This window comes from Babylonia areolata, chromosome 11 (genome assembly GCF_041734735.1).
Source record: "Babylonia areolata isolate BAREFJ2019XMU chromosome 11, ASM4173473v1, whole genome shotgun sequence".
Taxonomy (NCBI): domain Eukaryota; kingdom Metazoa; phylum Mollusca; class Gastropoda; order Neogastropoda; family Buccinidae; genus Babylonia; species Babylonia areolata.
In genome coordinates, this window is record NC_134886.1 from 10,766,696 (window position 1) to 10,782,894 (window position 16,199).

Consider the following 16,199-nt stretch of genomic DNA (forward strand, 5'->3'; position numbering starts at 1 on the left):
TAAAAAAGTATAATAATTAATAGCATGTATAATATTGAGTTGTTTGGCATTTTATTATGAAGAAAATACTATTTATGGTGTTTGCAGTTCGAAAAGATAGTTAAGTAATGCAATAAGACCGTCAAGCCTTTTACAGTTCTTTTACTAACATGACAGCTGTACTATTTCTGGGATATCGTGTTTAACACTCAAAGACTGATAATGTTTGAACTGCCATGACTGCATTGAACTGAAATTAAGTTACTGGTGGATTGGATCATGATGGAGAAATATTCAGTGCAGCATCCCCGCATGCCTCCATCTTCCCCCTTCTACCCTCTCCCCCATTATCCCTCCCACTTCCTGTTCACCACTGCCCCACACCCTCCCTGTCCACACTGGCAAATGTCAGACTTGTTGATTGAAACTGAACAGAAGTTAGAACTTTTGAAGTCTTGAAGATATTATGGCGGTAAGAAATAAAATTTGGCTCTTCCAAATTTTTCTAATACTACGACGAGTATGATACACACACACATCAGTTGAAACATTTGTGTTGAACTTGAAGCCTACTGGTTGTTCCACCAGTTCTGGAGAGAAATCTTCTGTTTCAGCTTTCATCTGCGCTTTTAAAATCAAAGAGAACAAGAAACGCCCCAGAAAGTATGAGCTGCCCTTTGAGGTGCAGCTGAAAGAAGAGGGCAGTGGAGAAGGCGTGATCCGGGTCAAAGAGGGGATCCATCTGGACTATGAGAAACGCAATCATTACCGCTTCTACATTGTTGCAGAGGATTGCGGCTCTCCCCCCAAGGAGTCAGAAAGGTGGGTCTGTTGTTTGGAGGTCTGTTGAATGATTGATAATGCGCTTGGTAAAATTCATCAATCTGATTAAGAGAGTAGTGTTGATAGGTCTGTGTGCTATTGTTAGCCATGTATTGTATGATTGATTGTACCTTTACATTAGCATACTAGCCTAAAATTGTATTGTGTGATTATGTTACGATTCCAGTGTATGTGCTTATGTATCATACATATATATAGATGTTTTTTCTGTGATAATTTGGAATAAACAGAAGAGAATTCATTCTTTCCACACTTAACAGTCACAGTGTGTAATTGTTGCAGATTAAACTGTATTTTTTTTATCATGAACATCTTATTTTATTTACCTTCCAAATCCACAAAATTTACTGAGTTGTTCCTGACTTGAGTTGTTCATGTTTTTTGTGGATTTTCCCCCATAATATATGGTTTAATTGTGGTTTAAGACAGCGTGACATATGTTATCTTCTTCACTCAAAAGAACATTATACTATTGACATTTTTAATGTATACCATTATTCTAAAGAGGTACCAAATAAACAGAATAAAAATTTCAGTCAGTAAAATTATTTACTACTTTTTCATCAGCCATTTTGTTTGAAAATTCTGTAACTGTTGGATCCATTCTGCATGTAATAGTTACTTTTGTTACTGGTAACACCTCTTCCCCTGACACTCCGCCTGCCTCACCTCTCCCCAATGCCCACCCCACCACTCCTCTTGTGTTTCAGTTTCATTTGTTTTTACTTTTGAAAAGCAGAAAATATATGTGAGTCATGAAGGCTTTACCTCTTGTTAATATGATGAAGCCCATTACTAGCATACTGTTTTGGTGAGAAAAAAGAAAATTGGCAGGCTGCCAGTTCTTAACACATACCACTGTAATGTTTTCTAGTCGGTCATTATTGCTGCCATTTAATCCTTTCACTTTCTAGCAGGGATATATCTGCACTTTAGGGTGGTGAGTGTTTCTGTACAGTGTTTGTGTTATGAGCAACATGATAGTTAACCCTTTTGCTGCCAGGAAAAGATTTAAGTGAAATCTGTTTGCCAGGGTTTTTTTTTCCACAAAAATTCTGTGCTCTTTATTATTGGAGAAAGACCCATAAAAGTTTATATTTTCTGAAAGATAAATGAATAAAGAATACAAAACACATGATGTTTTCCCATTTTATATATTTTCGCTGACTTGCTGTTGTTTTGAAATCAGTGTTTTGTTTTTTGTCACATATTCAACTTGTTCATTAGAAACATTAGTCAGGTAATTTGCACTAAAATATCATATTTTCTGGACAAATGGATAATATCTGCACACACAAATTATACTAGAAGTAGAACAGTATCAGTAGCTCAAGGAGGCATCACTGCATTCGGACAAATCCATATACGCTACACCACATCTGCCAAGCAGATGCCTGACCAGCAGCGTAACCCAACGCGCTTAGTCAGGCCTTGAGGGAAAAAAAAGAAAGAAAAAATAATAGATAGATAAATACATAAAAAAGAACTACTACTACTAATAATAATAATAATTATAAGGCGCAAAAAATTTGATGAATTCAACTATAAGAGTACAAAAAACAAACAAAAAACAGCCACAATAACAACAACAACAAAAAAAGGAGAGGGATACACAATGCGTCGTAACTTCTCCAAGTGATAATATGGATGTGGGGCCATGTCCCCTCAGTCTCCACCCCTCTCTTCTTCACCCCTCTCACATGGTCACATCATCCAGTTCTCATCAGACCGCGCTGGCTGAGTGCCAAGAAAATCACTTACACTGTGTCCTGCTAATAATTCGGTCACTTTCTATCAGCTGTTACAGCTGTACAGCCGGCATCACTCACTGATAGTCATATCTTGGCCAGTCTCTTGATTGCTCCTTTTATTTTCTGTCAAATCATCCTATAAATGTTCATCACTCGACACTGTCTTCTCCTTTGAATTTATGCTTTAATTCTTTCTGAGCATTAGCTAAAGAAAGCAATCTTGGTTGATTTTAGTGCGCCATGATCACATGTCTTGAGCAAGGTGTCCGACATTTTGTTGAGCAAGCGAGGAGAGGAGCCGGGCAAACGTTCAAATAAATGACTGCCTCATGATGTAGATGGGGTTTCTAGTTATGAATAGAATCTAGAAAGATTGCCCAAGCTAAAGCTACAACGTAATGCAAACCAGGGAAAAGTCAGAATATTTCAGTGATGAGTTATCTCGTCATTGTGGCATCGAAGCATACATGCTTGCGCTGACGAGTTATCTCATCATATAGGCAGCCTAGGGGTTAAGGAAAACATCATTGGTCTTGGTTGTTGTGTCATATACATTTGCAAATATTTTAGCACCATTTTCACCTGTAAGCAGACTCCCCCACCCCACCCCACCCCCACCACCCTCCCCTTTAAAAAAATTTTTTTTAAGTATTCTGTATATTTGTTTTTCCTAAACTAAAAATCTTAGTTATTTTCAGTTCATTGGGAGTGATCTCATTGTGTCAACTCTTAGCATGCAATTTAGGGTAATATTTTCCATTCATTTTTCTTGAAGAAAACATAAAACTTAAAAGCATTGTTTTAATTTTTGTGATTTTTTGGTTTGATAGGTTGGTGTAGTTGTTTTCTTCAAAAATTACAAATAGTTCCAGAAGCGAAATGGTTAACCAGAATATTAATTGAACAATTTCATGGATTTGACAAATACTGAAAGAGCATGAGTGAATGCACTGAGTGCACATAGTAGCTTTGAAGGTTTACAATATTTTTTTGTTGTTGTCAGCAGTGTAGCTTTCTGCTCATTGGTTCTAAAATCTCCTCCTTTTTTGGTGATTGCTGTGGTGGTATCATAGTTTACTGATCTCTAGCCATGTTTGTAGGGGGGGGGTGGGGGGGGTTGGTTTGTTGTTTTTTTTCTTCATTTCATCATGTTTCTCAAGGATGTGTGTTTTTTGTTTGTTTTGTTGTTGTTGTTGATGTTGTTTTGGGGGAGGGGGCTTGGAATGATTTGACTTCTTGTTTTCATTTATAAGCTGTGCAATTCAGAAGTTAAAAAACAAGAACCCCAATTTATTTGGAAAGTGTGATCTCAAATCAAGAAGGCAAAATTCGGTGTCTCATATTGGTTACATTTCACTAATTTGTCTCTTATAAGTTATATTCATTATATAAGTAATGATCATTCAGAAGCTGATAAGAAATTGATCAGATCTTAAACTTTCATTTGCTACAACGCAAGTGATCACTACAGACATTGTAACAATTGTTTTGGCATGGTTTTCAGAGCTGTGGTTCTGATCAAGGTCAAGGATGTGGATGAGTTTGCTCCCCGCTTTGAAAACGCCACCTACACAGTGGAGGTGGAGGAAGGGAAGGTGTTCACCAACCTCATCCAGCTCCGTGTCATGGACGATGACGCCTCTGATGCCTATGGTCAGGTGACGGGCTTTGAGATCCTCACCCCAGGCGTTCCCTTCCTCATCAACAAAGATGGCGTCCTCCAGAACACAGAAGCCCTGGATTACTCCCGCCACCGCAACTACATTCTGAAGGTGGTGGCTGTGGATGGAGGATCACGTCGCTCCAAACCAGTGTTTGTCAACATCATTGTGAAGGAGCAGTGCCGCAGTGGGTGGATGAACGTCCCCGCCCTGGTGCGTTACACGGCAGGAGAGGGCCAGAAGCGGGTGGCCGACAGCGCTCAGCTCCGTCTGTGCAACAAGGGCTGCGTTCCTGAGGAGGTGAAGGTGAAGGTGACATTGACAACCAAGCACATTGGGAAAGGCTGCGACAGGGACACGTATTCCATCACCTCTCAGCGCAAACTGTGCGGTAGGTGTCAGTATTGTGGTTCCTGGCTTGTGTGACACAGTTTGTGCACTGCATGCAAGAAAACAGTCTTAAGCACAATGTATCATTTGTTTTGCTTGTGAGTCATCTTTGTCCATAAGGTGAGAACAGGAGATGGAGAGGGTTTATGGATCGGATATAGGGAAGCGGATGGGGGATTGGACTTCGAGAGATTGTCATTTAATTATACATACTTAACCATGACCCACTAGTGCAGACTCCGTCAGGGGTCTGATTCCTGTCCTGTGCAAACTACTACCCGCATATGTGGAGAAAACGAAAGTAGCTACAGCCGATAACCTCCTGAAGTAGGTTACCTCCCCTTTGCATCCCTGACTAGCGCCCTCTTTTTCCGGCAGTTAACTTGACTCCTGCTCCTGTGCTCTGCATACGGCTAAGTTTTTTTCTTATTTTCTGTCTGTCATTTCTTTGGCGCTCTTGTTTTGTGTCTGATGATGAATCACAACAGGTCACAAAACTACTTGGCCCGACTGGGTGATCGAGCTCATATTAAGGCGCGATCACAATCAACCGGCGGACACAGTGAATACTTAGAAAAATCGTGTTGGCGCTTACTTTCAAAAATTGAAATGCAAAACTCATTTCCTTACTCATAGAGAAGCGGATGGGGGGATTGGACTTTGAGAGATTGTCATTGTGTGTGTCACAATGTGTGTTATTTTGTATCACTTTGTTTTCATTTTGCATTTGTTGAAAAAAAAGAAGAATGGCAAGGTTTTTATTTATGTTTGTTTCCTGATTAAGCAAGAATGCCAAATATTGACCATTATAACTGGTGACTGGTTAGTCTGTTAGTCAACTTAGTGGCATGACTGGAGATTAACTGTATTATTTGCAAGATCATTCATCATGTGCATTTGTGTGACATATCATTCTGTCAGAAAACCTTGGAGATGAGCATATTGACTTCTTAGGTTTTTCATAAAGTGTCACTGTCATGAATTATTTTGCGGCATAGACCTCAACTCCTGCTTGTAACCTGTCTACATTCCAGTGTTCATTTTCATATTTTTGGAGTTGTCATCAATTTATCATGATCATGGTGTGACATTGACAATAAGTGCTTGACACTGATTTGATCATACATACATGGTTGAGCGACTTGTCCCCCATCAGGTGCCAGCGGGGACAGTGTGGACCTCCTTCCCTCACCATGGCAGGCAGACTGGACCAAGAGCCTGCCCACGGATGACGGCCACCTCATGGATCAGATCTTCTCCTTTGATGGGAGTCACAATGCTGTGGAGGTGCCTGCTGGACACTTTGACCACCACCTGGCCAACCACTTCACCATTTCCACCTGGATGAAGCATGATTTCCCGGAAGGAGGCCCAGTCAAGTCCCACGATGCACCAAAAGAGCACATCATCTGCATGTCAGATGCAGACGGTGAGTGTAACCAGGGAAAAAGAATTTTTCACAGCAGAAAGAGGGTTACATTTTGAAGATCTGTCATAGATCAGCCCATGTAGAATCAAAGGTTTTGAGCATGGATGAGCCCAGATGTGGCTGTTTATAGGTGATTTCAGACAAGCAGTATGGCATCTGCCTCAGATGATAGGGCAGCAGTATAGCTTTTAATGCTTTTTGTACAGTGGCAGTCAGCAGAAACTAGATTGCAATCACTGAAGTGATCTAACATATTGAGTGGACAGCACTTTTTCGATTTTTTGTTGAGGGTGTAATATATATATTTAAGAACAAAATTAGCATGCTTTCAGAGACATTGGGAAATGTATTACTGAAGATCTGTTTTGCTTTCTTTCTTTTTTCCTTGGGAAACAGCTTAGATAAAAATACATTTTTAATTATTTGTTTTTAATTGATCTTTATTATATTGGGATGTTGTTATGTGTATTGTCTTTAGTTGTCATGTATTTCAAAATGTGTTCAGTTTTATTATTTCAGCTTAGGTGTTGTACATTCACATTAACTGGTTTTCATTCTATTGAAGCTGGTGATATAAACCCAGAGTGGTTTTCTGAAGCATGAAGCATTTTCCACAGTTTGGAAATTTGGAAATAGATTCCCAGATAAAAAAACAAACTTCAGTGTGTTCTTATGACAGGATGAGATGACTGAAAAATCACCATGTACGTCGTGGATAAACTGGCAAATTCCCAGGTGAAAATCAGAATAAAAGAGAACATGAGTGTCGTTATGATGAATGAACTGGCAAATCCGTAGACTAAAAGAGACTGGATGGATGTCTCTATAACAAAGTTGTGTGTGTAAAGGGAGAAATATCTTTGACTTTGATGAAGCAACCAAATCCGTGTTAAATAAAGAGAGAGAGAGAGAGTGTGTGTGTGTGTGTGTTTCAGTTTTAACATCCATTCTCATACTGTGATTTTGGATGAAAATATGTGTGTGTATGTGTATTGTTGACAGGGATGAACCGTCACCACTACGCCCTGTGGGTGCACGCAGAGAAGCTGGTGTTCCTGCTGCGTCAGGAGGACGTCAAGCCTGAGGACATGGACAAGTTCAAGCCTGCCGAGTTCCGCTGGCACATCCCCCAGATCAATGATAATGATTGGCACCACTACGCCATCAGTGTTGATTTTCCTGATGTGAGTGCTTGACAATGCCAGTGGAAGAATAGGATGTCAGACATATCAGACTTGTATCTGCTTATATCTGTGAAATTCTGGTATGAACATAGCTGCTGACTTATGTCAGTTTGTTACTTTTCATATCAGCTTAAACAGTGGCTTTGTTTAAGTCTGAATTTCTTTCTTTGGTTAATGTTGAAGTCATATTCAATATTTACTTTTTATCTGTTTATTTACTTTCTGCTTTTTGTTGTTGTTGTTGTTGTTTTTGCTAACCCCCTCATGCCCCCCCTTTTTTTATTTTTTTTTATTTTTTTTTTACAATATAAAAATGAGGCATGATAATAAACAATTTTGTGTTATATTCTGTTTGTTAAGCTTAACACTGCAGGCACAGGGAAGTACATAACAATTTAGTGTTTACTGGTCTGTATGTGCATGGTCAGGTGATTTTATCTTAAGCTGGTTGAACTGCAGTGTGGCATCATGTTGGTTTTTTGTTTTGTTTTTATCATAAAGCACAGTGATGAGGAACTTGTTTGCTAAGTATGTTTACATTATAATGTAAAATAAGATCTTGTATTATGATAACGGGAACTTGAATATAGTTTTAATGGGTGCTCATAATCATTGAGACAAATGGAGCAGACTCCGTCAACCCATTGATGTATTATCTGTTAGGTCCTAAGTAGGGATTCTTTTAACTTTAGTATAACCTCCGTACCTTCCTGTTTGCTGCACCCAGTGTTGGATTGAGTAGTGTTGTAAATGTTTGGCACTGAATGTTTGACTTTCTCAGTTTTGTTTAAAGTTTAAATCTGTATGTAACACCTCTTGTTAGTAGAATTCTGCTTTTTTCATCTTACAAAAAAGTGTATGTGTTTACTTAAATTTTCATAATATGTGAACTTAATTTCATTTAAAATGTTTAAGGACAGTAAATTACAAATGTTGATTTAATTACACATACTGAGAATGAAACATAAATGCTCCCATTAGGACCTTGACAAGAATTTAATGTGAATTTAGTGCTTCTCTTTTTTTATCTTAAAAAAAATCTATTTGTAAACAAGGTCTTTTCTTCCTTCCTGTGAGGTCTTCAGTAGCTCAGTTTTCCCCATCATATTGCTTGTACTGTAAGATCTTTGGTAGCTGAGTTTTCCCCATCATGTTGTGTAGGTACGCCTGTACTGTAAGATCTTTGGTAGCTCAGTTTTCCCCATCATGTTGTGTAGGTACGCCTGTACCGTAAAGTCTTCGGCAGCTCAGTTTTCCCCATCATGTTGTGTAGGTATGTCTGTACTGTAAAAGCTTTGGCAGCTCAGTTTTCCCCATCATGTTGTGTAGGTACATCTGTACTGTGAGATCTTTGGTACCTCAGTTTTCCTCAGCATATGTAGGTATGCCTGTACTGTAAGATCTTTGGTAGCTCAGTGTTCCCCATCATTTTGTGTAGGTTAAGGTACACCTGTACTGTAAGATCTTTGGTAGCTCAGTGTTCCCCGTCTTGTTGTGTAGGTACGCCTGTACTGTAAGATCTTTGGTAGCTCAGTTTTCCCCATCATGTTGTGTAGGTACGCCTGTACCGTAAAGTCTTCGGCAGCTCAGTTTTCCCCATCATGTTGTGTAGGTATGTCTGTACTGTAAAAGCTTTGGCAGCTCAGTTTTCCCCATCATGTTGTGTAGGTACATCTGTACTGTGATATCTTTGGTACCTCAGTTTTCCTCAGCATATGTAGGTATGCCTGTACTGTAAGATCTTTGGTAGCTCAGTGTTCCCCATCATTTTGTGTAGGTTAAGGTACACCTGTACTGTAAGATCTTTGGTAGCTCAGTGTTCCCTGTCTTGTTGTGTAGGTACGCCTGTACTGTAAGATCTTTGGTGGTTCAGTGTTCCCCATCTTGTTGTGTAGGTACACCTGTACTGTAAGATCTTTGGTAGCTCATGTTTCACCATCATGTGTAGGTACGCCTGTACTGTAAGATCTTTGGTAGCTCAATGCTCCCTGTCTCGTTGTTTAGGTACGCCTGTACTGTAAAATCTTTGGTAGCTCAGTTTCCCCCATCTTGTTGTGTAGGTACGCCTGTACGTGGACGGCAACCTCCTCTTGACAGACGACACCAACTACGAGGAGATTGACGACTGGCCGCTGCACAAGTCGAACCATGTGCACTCCACCAAGCTGGTGGTGGGGGCCTGCTGGCAGGGCAAGCAGCTGCAGTTCAAGGACCACTTCCGCGGATACCTGGCCGGCCTGTCCATGCTGAAGGGAAAGACGGAGAGCGAGCGCGTCATCAAGTGTCTGCACAACTGCAAGGAGAACCTGGACTTCCGTGGGCTCTCTGACATGTCAGCTGGAACAGTGAGTGTTTCTTCTTTCACCTTTCAGTTGATGGGATTGTTGAAAGGGAAGGGGGTGGTGAGGGGGGAGGAAGGGAAGGTTGGACAGAGGAGGGGAACGAGAGAGAAAGGTTTCAAATTTGTAAGATTTAAAATGTAAAGCAGCTTCAGTTTACTTTAATGAAGAGTGATTGTTGCTTTCTGTTATTGACATAAGAAGAGTTATTGAGACTGGAGAGAGAGTGAGAGAGAGAATGAGGAAAATTTATTGTTTGTATCATCCATTGCAAACTCTGTTTTGGCTCTTTTATCCTAATTTGATTTGATAAATAAAGATCTACTGACGCTGTTATATTTTCATCCGTTTGGATCAATCTTTTTACATGTAGGTGTTTTATGGCGCATCAGTTTGATGCAGAACCTCTGCTGGATTGTAGCTGGAACCACTTTAAAAAAAAAAGTAATATAGAGAATTCAAGTTTTTGTAATTTGACCACTTTGTGAAAACGCTGTGAACAGAATTGTCCATCAAACTTTCAAATTCAGTTTGAGAAAAAAACAACAACAAAAATACGAAATAATAGTTAAAGGACACATTTTGGGGGGGGGGGGGAAAGAAAAGTCCTTGTAAGGTGTGGTCAGCAATATTACAAGCAGCTCATGGGTACGTTTCCCACAGAAACGATGTTGCACAGTGTTTGGTATGCAATTTTCTTTTCCCACTGTCATTGTCCACCTATATTGTGTGACATGTACTTGATCCTGTTGTGAGACAGATGTTGGCAGTGCCATGTGGTGTGTTGTAGGTGGTAAGCTTTAATGGGGACATGACGGAGTTCACAGTGACAGGCAGGCAGGTGACAGAGGTGGAGAACATCCTGCGACAGGTGACTTACGTCAACGCCCGCTCCTTCCCCACACCTGGCCGTCGCAACTTGCGCATCGACACCACCGTCATGTAAGTTTTGGGGGCGGGAACAACCAGTTACGAATGTGGATGATTTGTATGGAGATACTGTGATCTGAAACAGCTGCTGATGATGCAAGTGCTTGTCAGGGTAAGTTTGGTTTTATTCAATGCCCAGACCTTTTGCGGATGTTATGATAGGTTTCAGTAGGTATTGGTTTTATGGTGTTAAGAACAGTTGAAATAGATATGCTGAGAATTTTATAAAAATCTGGGAAATTATTCCTACCTGCTTCTTCCTGTTGCAAGACTGGACTGTAAAGCATAAGCATGATAATGTTGATCCTAACCTTAGTATATTTCAGCCACTTTCAGAATATTGTTCAAGGACTCATCTTATGGGTAGGTTCAAAGACTTTTATAGTCTTGATTTTCTGAAACACATGCATTGCATTCTACTGTCAAAGCAAACAGTAAGACTGATAGATAGTTGGAAAGCAGGGAAGTCTTAAACATATCCAATAATTTCTGTATTGTAAATCTTATTCTGCTAATGATAATGCACTTTGGTTTCCCTTGAAGTATAATTTTTTGAATAAGGTTTCCAAGCTATGCACTTTCAGTTATATACTTTGGCTGATGAGTTATCAGTCCTTGTTTCCTGCCAGCTTGCATTTGTACAGTTTTCATTTTAAAATAGCAGGATGCATGCAGAATATATGTCAAAAAGTAGAAAGGTTGGTTGTTGTTTTTTCCTCAACAGATATAGTGTTGTTGTTTTTAAGATTTATTTTATTATTATCCTTTTTTTTTCTTTTCTAATTAGTGTTTATTCTAACAATTGGTGACCATTGTGATGTTGAACAGGTGCAATGGGCAGAAGGTAGTGATCCCAGCAGTGGAAAGCTACGTGATGGTGCAGGAGCCCCCACAGGCCATCATCGTCATCAATGGAGCCGCCAACCTCACCCGCTTGGTGTACGAGTTTGAACGGGGCCTGCGCATATTCCATGATGTGCACATCTTTGCAACCAGCCAGCCTGCCACTGGCTCCATGGAGGATGAAGAGGAGGCATATGATGATGAGGAGGATGAAAGCAGTGAGGATGTGAAGGCCACACAGCATGCCCAGAAAGTGGACCAGATCAAGTCTGAGCGTAAGTGGCTGGGTTTATGTCTGTGTTTATTGTGTTTCTGTGGTCAGAGGTAACATCTAAAATTCCTGTTTTGTTTACATGTCAAATTCTGTATTGATTTTAGTTTCTATTGGTATCATTCCATTTGGGAACTGTTTAATGGTGAGAAACGTCTAAAAAGACTGGAAACCAGAGGGGTGGCTGTTCAGACAAAAGGAAGATGATGCTTTGTGCCATATTTCTGAATCAAAGGCAGATAGCAGATAACAATAGAATGAGAATCAAGGTGGCTTGAAGTTGAGTCCATGCGCCTCTGACATTCAGCACATGTATTTAGTTTTCACAGAGAGTGTTAATCTGCAGTGCATAGATTTTGTGTAAGGCATTTATTGATCTCTTGCATGCCTGAGATTTCCTCTAGTTTGCAATTCCTTATCACCACAGGAAAAGAATGTTTTTCTTTTCACCCTGTATAACAAAAATAACCACTTCATCAAACATTAATATATCTCTGAGGATTTTTAAGGATGGTTGCTGTATCAGTACTTTTAACAGTTTAGACCAAAAAATCATGAAATTTCTGCAACATGATTGTTATTTGCCAGACTGTGTATATTGCTTATGACATGCAGAGAACAGAGTGTCCAGCAAACTATTGAACACATTTTACATGATAATCCACAAAGCATTAGGGATAGCACAGTCAAGTGTAAAAGTAAGTACCGGCACCTGCTATCACAGGCTGCGGGAAAGCCGGCAGCCGGCCGAAATTTGTCACTTTTCACTTGATGATTTTTGTGTGAAATTGTGTATAAATCTTGTTTAAAACATACTGAAAATAAAGACAAGCCATTAATCTTTCAATCCATTGTTCATTTATTTACTTGTGTGCGAGTGTATTCGTGTCGAGAACTGCCTACCGTAATCGGCAAAACTGATCCCGTATCGCGCTTCCGCCATTGCGGATATTCCCGTTGTCCGAGGGTTGGTTGTTTTGATTTCTTTATAGGTTGTGGAATTTTCCATCCCCAATATTCAAATAAGGTCAAACCACAAGGCCGAAGCCTAAACAAGTTCCACAATCAGTTATTTTATTAATTTGCTTCATAACAAAGAGCCAGCACACCGATCTGGTTAAAAGGACACATTTGAAGGATTTCTTCGCGATGTAAATCTATAAACACCATTGCTACATCATAGTGATAGAAAGCTTATTTTTTGCTGATTCAAATGGTACCAAAGGTCAAGGTATTCATACGCACTCAAATATACCGCAGCCAATGAAAAGCACACTTTTAACCACAACACACATTCACACATTGACTCAACTCGGCGACGGCGGCTCCTATGAAATCGACAAGCGTTGATGCTAACATTTCAAACGTTTTTGTCATCCAGATAAAAAATCACCTGGGTAAGTATTACAAATTTTACAAATCGATTCATGTTTAATTGATCCACGTAGTTTTTAGGGCTTATTAATCCATAGGATTCTGATTTCATGATAAATGGAGCAAGCGTTGACCGCTTGACGAAGTGATCAACATGTGTTTCCACCAGTTGTGTTTTGCGTCAGTGCTATTTTATTCTAGACTGAAATATTGTATGAAACCCGTGTAATGAAAAGTAAATGCATTATTTTGCATTTTATTACATTGTTATGATCCTTTTAGGATTCTAAAAGAAAGGATCGCCAATTTAAATCAAGACAATTGTTCATGACATAGACCGGAAATAACCACCTCATAGACCTGTGACTTAAAAGTTAACTAGGTTAACATAATTATTGAGATTGGTTTGTTATTCCTCATTGTTAACTTAGTTAAGAAATAAATACCAACATTAATGGAATATACTGATTTATCTCACAATTTGAGCAGGGAGAGGTGGGATCAAAGGCCATTGTACATAATTGTTTCATATCATCAGGCTCTTTGTTTACATTTGTCAATACACTCTCTCTCCTTCCTCTCTCATAGTTTTAGCGCACGCACGCACACACACACACACACACACACAGACACAAACACACAAGCTTTTGTGATAACACTGAGTGACAGAATGATGATTTATTGTGCAAAGCATTTCATACCCAGTGTCTTTGCTGTACATGCAGGTTTCACTCTATAACTGATTCATATGCAATACCTTTTGATAACAAACATTAACACACGTAACAAATGTTAAATAGCTTTCATTAACAGAAAAAATCCCTGTTTTAGTGACGATTGCAAATATTAATGTAATTGTCCATAGAGAAGAGCCTTGCCAGGTTTTCTCCCTCTCTTTTTTTGTTTGTTATATTATGGTCTGCAGCAATATTATATAAACCTGTTCTTATATGCAAATACCAAAGCTACATGAGAAAAAAAACAAAAACAGAAAAAATACAGACAATGCAGAGCTTATAATTATGTACACTCAAACACAAACATGCGTGTGCGCAGCATAAATCAATGAATTGATGCACTTGCAGATGCAATCAGTATATGTATAATACATGCATGCATTCCAGGTAGCACACACTGAACCATCTTTGGATACATCATATCACAAACCAATATTTGAACATTAGTGATTTAGCCTGCATTGTGTTTTGTGAACTTGTAAACCATCTGTATCAGAACAATTTTTTTTCAGAGCCAATGGATGTTGATACAGCCCATGACCTGTCTTCAGAATCCAGCGACAAAGCTGAAGAGGAAAACACTTTTAAGGATATTGTTTTCACCAGGACTGGAGAAAATATGGCTGTCTTCTATGACAGTGATTTTCATGTCGGAAGTGTCTGAAATTTTTGGACCAGACCAGGCTAACGTGAACTTTCTACGCAAATGTACTGTTGCCAACAACACGTGTAGCCACATAAGCCAGAAGATGAGAGTATTTCTGCAATGTTTGTATTTTCTTCTGGTTTTGAAGTTACAATGCAGAATGGCTGAGTGAACATGGCACACTGAGGAAGATATACTTGTTGTACAGAGATATGCATAAATCTTGTTGACAGTCTGTGACATTGCCACCAACCTCCCTCCCACACCAGCAAACCCCCACTTTTTTTCTCTTTTGTGTCATTTTTTCAGGCTATGGAAACAGTTTACAAACATAAAGTAGTATTGACAAGTTGTTAAGATTAAAAGAAATATGTTAGACTTTTTTTTCTTTTTTTTTTCTTTTTTTTTTTTAATTCACTGTACCTCAGACATATTCATTTTCATCATATGAATAAACCAAAATTGCTTGTTGATGTTTGTATATTACTGTTTTGAATAGAATTGTTTCTTGTAACATTCTTAACACTCGTGCAAAATTTGAAGCAAATCCATCAAATAGTTTTTGAGTTAGAGTTGTTTTAAGTTCGACAGCTTTTGACGCCACTTTTTCCATCGCACAAATTAAGGAAAACCTCATTTTTAAAGGCCAATTATTCATTTGTAAATCAAGTTAATTGTACAGAAAAAAAATAAGCAAAATCACTATGTTGTAAGGGGTCCAAATCATAGCTTTCAGCTGTTTCCAATGCATATGTATAGATTTTGTGTGGCTGTCCTCTAAAAATGCCTTATCAGGGTATTTTGGACATATGAAACTGGCATTTTTGTCAATTTTGAGGCTCTGTAAAATAGAAACTTTCTGTGTAATGGATGTGTTTTTTCTTTTTACTTGTTTTTATATGTTATGTACTCATGAAAAGTAGTAAGTTGGGGCTGCTGTGGAAATGATTATGCTATTCAGGTATCATTGAACTTGAGGAAAATTTAAATTTACCAAGTTCGTCAGGACGTGTCATCTTAAAACGGCCATATCTCAGAAACTAAGAAAGTTAGAGAGTTCATTCTTTTTGTGTTTTGTCTATTTTTTAAAGTAGTTTTTCATAAAATGTATCACCAATCTTTTTTTCTATTTAAAAATTTTGACTGCCGGTACCTAGTAAAAGGTACAGTTCACATAGTAAAAACAAATTGTTTTTCTTTGTGGGTAATGATTTGAAGACTTGAAGAGAGGCCTGTTTCAAGGGCATACAATTCATCCTCAGGCAATTTCTCCTGGAGATTCGAGGTTGTTTCCCCATTCACTGTCAAGTAGGTCAGTAATCTATATAACAGTGTATCATATACACCCAGCAGGAACACAGCAGTGTTTGATTATGAATGTAAGTCCCATGTAGAGTTTCAGGCAAAGGATTAACACATATTTGGTGTACTGAGAGTAATTATTTTGACAAGACTAACATGCAGGGTTACTGAAGCACAAGAAATGTTGTACAGGAGGGATGACTGACTGCATGCTGAACGAATCCATTAGTATTATTATCATATCAGAAGATACTGTGTGAGAAAGATGAATGCTTGCTCAGAGGATGTAAGCATGAACATTTACTAGATCAGAAGGTAGCAGTGTTGTGAAGAGAGATGACTGCCTGCTTGTACAGAGGACAGCCAGAAGAAGAACTCTCTGCTGGTGGACATGTGCACGGTGGTGGCCGAGCCTCCCCTCAACCTCTTTGTGGAACACCTGTCCCTGCCCACCCGTCTACTGGAAAACCGCAACCTGGAGTGGAGCGAGACCAATGATGGGGTGGTCATCTCCAGTAAG

General features: G+C 39.1%; 1 protein-coding gene across 1 annotated transcript in view; it reads left to right on the forward strand.

Moving 5' to 3' along the window:
* Positions 1-16,199, forward strand: part of LOC143287512 (calsyntenin-1-like) — a 30,921-nt gene that overhangs the window by 4,881 nt on the left and 9,841 nt on the right. Inside the window, exons 3-10 of the mRNA XM_076595547.1 lie at positions 594-801; positions 4,078-4,625; positions 5,781-6,053; positions 7,056-7,237; positions 9,298-9,582; positions 10,367-10,518; positions 11,335-11,624; positions 16,036-16,194. Of these exons, the coding sequence (XP_076451662.1) occupies positions 594-801; positions 4,078-4,625; positions 5,781-6,053; positions 7,056-7,237; positions 9,298-9,582; positions 10,367-10,518; positions 11,335-11,624; positions 16,036-16,194 (2,097 nt within the window). The remainder of the gene's footprint in view (positions 1-593; positions 802-4,077; positions 4,626-5,780; positions 6,054-7,055; positions 7,238-9,297; positions 9,583-10,366; positions 10,519-11,334; positions 11,625-16,035; positions 16,195-16,199) is intronic.